Below are 7525 nucleotides of genomic sequence, written 5' to 3' on the forward strand. Positions count from 1 at the left end.
TGTTCTGACACTGACTAGCTAGATGACTATGGTCAAATCATTGAATTTATCTGACTGGTGTCTTGATTCATTATTGTTGTTCATTCTTCTTGATGAGGGATGGGCAAGATTAATAATCTTAAATTGCTTGCTTCCAAGAATTGCTATGGAAAAAATACTTTACATTATCTCTACAAATGCAAGTTGTTTTAATTAGTTGTGCAAACCTCTTTGTAGTGCTAATTTTTATGAATGGGTTGGTTGCTGTATTCAGATCCATTCCACTTGTAATGATTTCCACCTGTTGCTAATTTCAGCAAATGACACTGGTGGTCCATCTAGCTGAATGATAGAAATCAGAAATCTTGAAATAAAGCTTGGGGATGGAACAGTACAAAGAACAGTAATTTTAATATTGTAGGTCATTCCCCAGTTATCCTGATCTATGTCTTGCCACTGCTCCCAGATGTATCTGGAGGGGGAGAGTGGGCCTAGTGACTTTCCACAGCTCTGCATCATTTAAATCCAGTTCACTTGTAAGTCAGGGCAAACAACAATCTATAAGGAGGAATAGCTTGCTCCACTGGGCAGTTCCCTCCCTTTATCTCCCTCTTTCCCTCCATTACTTTTTCTCCTTCCATTTTTTTCTTTTTGCCCTCCTTTGCCCTCTCTTTCCCTTTTTCCCTTTTTCCCTTCCTGCCTTCCCACCCTGTTCACATGGGAAACATATCATTATTTGTGTCCACTCTGCCCAAAAGATTACAAATTTTGATTGCTGAAACTTCACAAGATACTTGGGGTTTGTTGGTTAGATCTTTTTTTTTCCCTTTCCTTATTTATTCTATCACCCAAAAAGTGGGAAAATTAACTTTTTTGCCTTGTGTAGTTGCATTTTTGATTTCTTGAAATACAGCATTGGAAAACCAGGCTTTGATAAAGCTCATTTGATGAAGCTGCTGGATCATGTCATAAATCCAGATGATTCTAGCTTTCACTGAGCGGCCAATAATAAGTCACAGCTCAAGCTTCACTTGCACATTGTGTTTTGATGGCTCAGAGTAAATATACATAGTAATTGTTTCTGTTCTGACCTGAAACCTTAAGGATCTTCTCCTCCCAGACTGATTTTTTTTTTTTTTAATAGGTAAAAAAAGACCATCTTTTTTTTTTGCCTCATTTCTTGCCTACCCTTAATCATCAAATGATCTTTCACACAAACTGAGACCTGGGAAAGACCTTAGCTTAAAAAGGCCAAGGTGTCTCACCGCATCCTGAGCCATCCTCGGATGTCCTTACCTTTGTCTAGCCATTGGACTCTGCTAAATGGCTCTGGACAGTAGGGTGAGGCAGATGGACTGCACAGTTCTGCTTCACTTACATCCAGTTCACTTGCAAGTTAAGATATAATCTTCCTTATGTCATTGATTCTCTTCAAAAATGAAGGATAAAAAACTTTTTTTTTTAAACCTACCATACAATTATTTATTTATTAAGGCTTTTTATTTACAAAATATATGCATGGGTAATTTTTCAACATTGACCCCTGCAAATTTTTCTGTTCCAAATTTTTCCCTCCTTTCCCCCACCCTCTCCCCTAGACAGCAGATAGTCCAATACATGTTAAATATGTTAAAATATATGTTAGATCCAATATATGTCTACATATTTATAGTTATCTTGCTGCACAAGAAAAATCATATCTAGAAAGAAAAAAAATCTGAGAAGGAAAATAAAATGAAAGCAGACTTCAACAGAAAGTGTGAAAATGCTATGTTGTAGTCTACACTCAGCTCCCACAGTCCTCTCCCTGAGTGTAGATGGCTCTCTTCATCACTGAATAATTGGAACTGGTTTGAATCACCTCATTATTGAATCATCTCATATCACATCATCATGTAATCTTCTTGTCGTGTATAATGATCTCCTGGTTCTTTTCATTTCACTCAGCATCAGTTCATGTAAGTCTCTCCAGGCCTTTCTTAAATCATCCTGTTGGTCATTTCTTACAGAACAATAATATTCTATAATATTCATAGACCACAATTTACCCAACCATTCTCCAATTGATGGGCATCCATTCATTTTCCAGTTTCTAGCCACTACAAAAAGGGCTGCTACAAACATTTTTAAACATGTGAGTCCCTTTCCCTCCTTTAAGATCTCTTTGGAAACACTTGCTGGGTCAAAGGATATGCATAGTTTGATAGCCCTTTAAGCATAGTTCCAAATTGCTCTCCAGAAGGGTTGGATCCATTTACAGTTCCACCAACAATATATCAGTGTGCCAGTTTTCCCACATAGCCTCCAACATTTGTCATTATCATTTCTTGTCATCTTAGCCAATTTGAGAGATGTGTAGTGGTATCTCAGAGTTGTTTTAACTTGCATTTCTCTGATCAATAGTGATTTGGAGCACCTTTTCATATGACTAGAAATAATTTCAGTTTCATCATCTGAAAATTGTCTGTTCACATCCTTTCACCATTTATCAATTGGAAAATGGCTTGAATTCTTATAAATTTGAGTCAATTCTCTGTATATTTTAGAAATGAGGCCTTCATCAGAACCTTTGAACGTAAAAATGTTTTCCCAGTGTATTGCTTCCATTATAATCTTGTCTGCATTAGTTTTGTTGGTTCAAAAACTTTTTAACTTAATATAATCAAAATTATCTATTTTTTGATCAATAATGATCTCCAGTTCTCCTTTGGTCACAAATTCCTTCCTCCTCCACAAGTCTGAGAGGTAAACTATCCTATGTTCTAATTTGTTTATAGTATCATTCTTTATATGTAGATCATGAACCCATCTTGACTTTATCTTAGTATATGGTGTTAGGTGTAGGTCAATGCTTAGTTTCTGCCATACTGGTTTCCAATTTTCCCAGCAGTTTTTGTCATAGCATATTCTTATCCCAAAAGCGGGGATCTTTGGATTTATCAAACACTAGATTACTATAGTTGTTAACTATTTTATCCTGTGAGCCTAACCTATTTCACTGATTAACTAGTCTATTTCTTAGCCAGTACCAAATGGTTTAATGACTGCTGCTTTAAAATATAATTTTAGATCTGGTATAACTAACTAAGCCACCCTCATTTCTATTTTTTCCACTAATTCCCTTGAAATTCTTGACCTTTTGTTTTACCAGGTAAATTTGTTGTTATTTTTTCGAGATCAGTAAAATAGTTTCTTGGAAATTTGATTGGTATGACAGTAAATAAATAGGTTAGCATAGATAATATTGTCATCTTTATTATATATGCTCAGTCTATCTAAGAGCACTTGATATTTTTCCAGTTGTTTAGATCTGACTTTATTTGTATAGAAAGTGTTTTGTGGTTTCGCTTATATAGTTCCTGTCTTTTCCCTTGGCAAATAAATTCTCAAATATTGTATACTATCGACAGTTATTTTGAATGGAATTTCTCTTTGTATCTCTTGCTGTTGGATTTTGTTAGTGATGTATAAAAATGCTGATGATTTATGTGGATTTATTTTGTATCTTGCAACTTTGCTAAAGTTGTGGATTATTTCTAATAGTTTTTTAGTTGATTCTCTAGGGGAACAAATAACTTTTAATACAACTTTTTATAAATGCACACTTTTTTTAGTGTCAAAAAATGTCCTTCCTTAAGGCCGGCGGTTTAAGGCCTTCCTAAAAGGCCTGTTCTTTTACCAAGGAGTGGGAAGGGGGAAAGAAAAGGCAGCGACATGGATTTTTCCTTTTTTTTATTTTTTATTTTTTTTTCTTTATTAATTTTATAATTATAATTTTTTGACAGTACATATGCATGAGTAATTTTTTTTACAACATTATCCCTTGTATTCATTTTTCCAAATTTTCCTCTACTCCCTCCCCTAGATGAGAGGCAATCCCATACATTTTATATGTGTTACAGTATAACCTAGATACAATATATGTGTGTAAATCCAATTTTCTTGTTGCACGGTAAGAATTGCATTCCGAAGGTATAAGTAACCTGGGTAGATAGACAGTAGTGCTAACAATTTACATTCACTTCCCAGTGTTCCTTCTCTGGGTGTAGCTGTTTCTGTCTATCATTGATCAACTGGAAGTGAGTTGGATCTTCTTTATGTTGAAGATTTCCACTTCCATCAGAATACATCCTCATACAGTATTGTTGTTGAAGTGTACAGTGATCCTCTGGTTCTGCTCATTTCACTCAGCATCAGATCATTTAAGTCTCTCCAAGCCTCTCCGTATTCATCCTGCTGGTCATTTCTTACAGAGCAATAATATTCCATAACCTTCATATACCACAATTTACCCAACCACTCTCCAATTGATGGACATCCATTCATTTTGACATGGATTTTTCTGATGTGACTTTGTTACCACTCCAGTTTGTTTCATTTGATGATTAAACTTTAAGGAACAGGAGCAGCTAGGTAGTGCAATGGATAAAGCGCTAGCCCAGAAGTCTAGATTCAGGAATCACAATGATTAAAGTCCCTTAACCCCAATTGCATTGATAAAATCAACTAAGCCTTGGATTATTTGAGGCCTACATAGTGAGATAAATTAGGTTTTCATAATCAAAGTATACTTATTGTAATTTACTTAAATTGACCCACTAATAGTACTTTACATTTGTATAGTTTTTGATCTATAAAGAAGCCTCCCAAGGTATGTAGGACATGTATTTATTACCCGAATTTTAATAACATGGAAATTGAAGTTTAGAGAAGCTAAATTACTTGATTTGGGTCATACAGTTAATAAATGCTGGAACTAGTCTCTTTCTCTTTCTAATACATCACATTCTTGTTGAGTGATTTTCAGGGTATTTAATTATATCCCTTACCTTAACCATTTTTTATACCTGCATAATGGACTTTGTTTTCCAGCCTAACATTAGCCACAAATTTCAGGAGTGTTAAATTACTATTTGATTTATGTAAGTAGTTTGTTTTTCCTCTCCACTGTTTTTTTTTTTTTTCTTCTTCAATTTACTCTGAATTCCCATGTAACTGTTATACTTGGTAGTGTGAGTTTTACCTTTGTAAAGATTAACTGAATTCTGGTATTCTAAAATTTTTCTGTGACATTGGAACAAATTAAAAAAACATTTCTTCGTGCTGTTCTCTTTGTGACATCTTTTTAAGAGTATATAATTTGTGAGTGAATCAAGTCATGTTACAGCAAGCCCAAGTATTACTTTTTAACCCCTTTATTCTTTTTAAACAGAGACTGTCTAAAATTTTTCCCTTTTTAGGACTTTGTCCTACTACACTCTCATTTTAAGCAGGTTTTCTGCCTTTTACAGTTCCACTAGACAAGAAACTAAAATGTCTGGCTATCTCATGTCCATTTATCTTTTAAAAATTATTTTTATTTATTTTGTTAAGTATTTGCTAAAAAAAAAAAAATTGTTAAATATTTCCCAGGTAAAATGTTTTTAAAAAATTAACAATCATTTGGAAGAAATTTTAACCCCAAATTTTCTCCTCTTTCCTGTCCCTCTCCCTTCTTGAGAAGGTAAGCAATTTGATAATTTTATACATATAAGTTATGTAAAACATGTTTCCATAGTAATCATGTTGCAAAAGAAAACAAAAAACAACAAAAATAAAGTTCTAAAAGTATGTTTCAGTCTGCTGCATTCAGAGCATCAGTTCTCTCTGGATGTGGGTAGCATTTTTCATCATGAGTCCTTTTGGAGTTGTCTGGATCATAGTAATCATAGTCTTTCATAATTGATCATACTTATAATATTGTTGTTACTGTGTTGTTACTGTTCTCTATTGATCAGACACAAAAAAATAGATTTTATCATCCTCTATCTATTGGGCAACACTTTTGTATATAGTGGGTCAAGAAGTACAAATGTACAATATTCTTTATTCTTCAAAATGTTAACATCTTTAATAAAAAGGGAAAAGCAAAGAGACACCAACCCTGAAACTTCATTAATCTAGCTCTCTGGCATTTTCTGACTATGGTTTTCTGCAGCTTTTTACTATTTCCCCATTTCCAATCTCAATAAATACAGATATCGTCCTAAAGGGCTTTTTCTAGTTGTGGTTTATGCAGCAAACCTCACCCTGCCCCTGGTATGAAAGTCAATCTCCCAATCCAGAGCTATACATTTGTCTCTGCTTTGAATTGTTTAGTGCTTTTTTCCCCCAAGATGCTATCTATGGATTGTAAAGTGGATGATTTTTTTCCCCCTCTTTTCCACCAGGAAGCATCTCAAGCAGTTCTGCCAAGCTCTTTGAAGTTCCTGATTCGTGGTAGCCAACAGTTGAACGAAGAAAGTAGGGACTTGGATTCTGAGAAATCACCAGACTTACACCACTTGGAAGCCATACTGTATTTATTTTAATAAAATGTGGTGTGGGCGTGGTTTGAAAACAAAGTATGTTCCCTGAAAAACCAGTTTGTTTGTTTTTTTTAACTGTCCATTGAACAATCACTGCAGCTCTAGCATGTCATAAATGTATATCTCATTAACTGGTTAAATTTGTTTGTCACGTGGAGCCTTTGTTATCATAAATGTTAGATCAGATAATCAAATTTCTGTGTGGTTAGGGCCACCTGAGATGGGATGCTGGCTGTGAAATGTAAGGAATGAGCTGCTGGCATTCTTTCTTCTGAACTGTTGTCAAGATTTTTTGTTGAGCTTCTTTCCTGCTTTCAGAGTTATCACATATCTCTTCAGATTGGAGTTTTTAGGTAATTGCAACATATCATCAGTTTCCCAGTAAATAGACCTGTCACTCTCTCATTCCTTTTCACCCATTCCTCTGCCTGAAAACATTGCATTCTCAAGCTTGTTTTTCCAGTATGAGAATTTCTACCATTGTCAGCTCAGAAATGAACCTGACATATCCAGCAGCTTTTTGAAAACATAATTTATGGAGTTACTTTTCCCAAGGTATGATTTCCCAAGGAGATGGGGACCCGAAAGGGTCAATTTTTTTTGTAAACATTTTGCCCACATTCACTATTTAAATCTTGATCTAGCTTTTTGGGAAAGGGGTAACAAGGCAGGGGGAAATCTTTTTTTAAAAAGTTTTGTGTATGGGTGAGTGTATGTGGGTGTGTCTTTATATGAAATCTATGACAGACCTATAAAAAATATCAGCCCATTCTCTGTTAAAAGAAAAAAAAAAATAACTAAGCAAAAGAAAATAAAACAAATTCCATGGATCTGCCTTAGTCCAGATCTGTTTCAGATCATTGTTAGATATTCAACATTTTTGTATCATGGAAATAAAAATGAAAAATGTATTTCCATAAAATGAAAATTAAAGAAATTTTCATAGGATTCAAAAGGTTTTTTTTTCCATTTTTGTCATCTATACTTGTTGATATCTCCTTCTGTTCTTTATACATTCCTCTGAAAGCTATCCCTGAAAATCTTACTTAAAAAGAGGTTACTTAGATTAATCTTTAGGGTTTTGGTGGGAATTTTTTTTAACCTTTACCCTTGTCTTTCTTATGTTGGACCAAATTATCAGTGGTGTTAATACTGAATTAACTATGTAGAATGGTGCTATAGCACTTTAAATTCTTTCA

General features: G+C 34.3%; 1 protein-coding gene across 1 annotated transcript in view; it reads left to right on the forward strand.

Moving 5' to 3' along the window:
• Nucleotides 1-7281, forward strand: part of PARN (poly(A)-specific ribonuclease) — a 172747-nt gene extending 165466 nt beyond the window's left edge. The window contains exon 24 of the mRNA XM_074280570.1: nt 6189-7281. Within this exon, the coding sequence (XP_074136671.1) occupies nt 6189-6241 (53 nt within the window). The 3' untranslated portion in view covers nt 6242-7281. The remainder of the gene's footprint in view (nt 1-6188) is intronic.
• The last annotated feature ends 244 nt before the right edge of the window (nt 7282-7525 follow it).

The sequence above is a fragment of the Sminthopsis crassicaudata genome, chromosome 1 (genome assembly GCF_048593235.1).
Source record: "Sminthopsis crassicaudata isolate SCR6 chromosome 1, ASM4859323v1, whole genome shotgun sequence".
Taxonomy (NCBI): domain Eukaryota; kingdom Metazoa; phylum Chordata; class Mammalia; order Dasyuromorphia; family Dasyuridae; genus Sminthopsis; species Sminthopsis crassicaudata.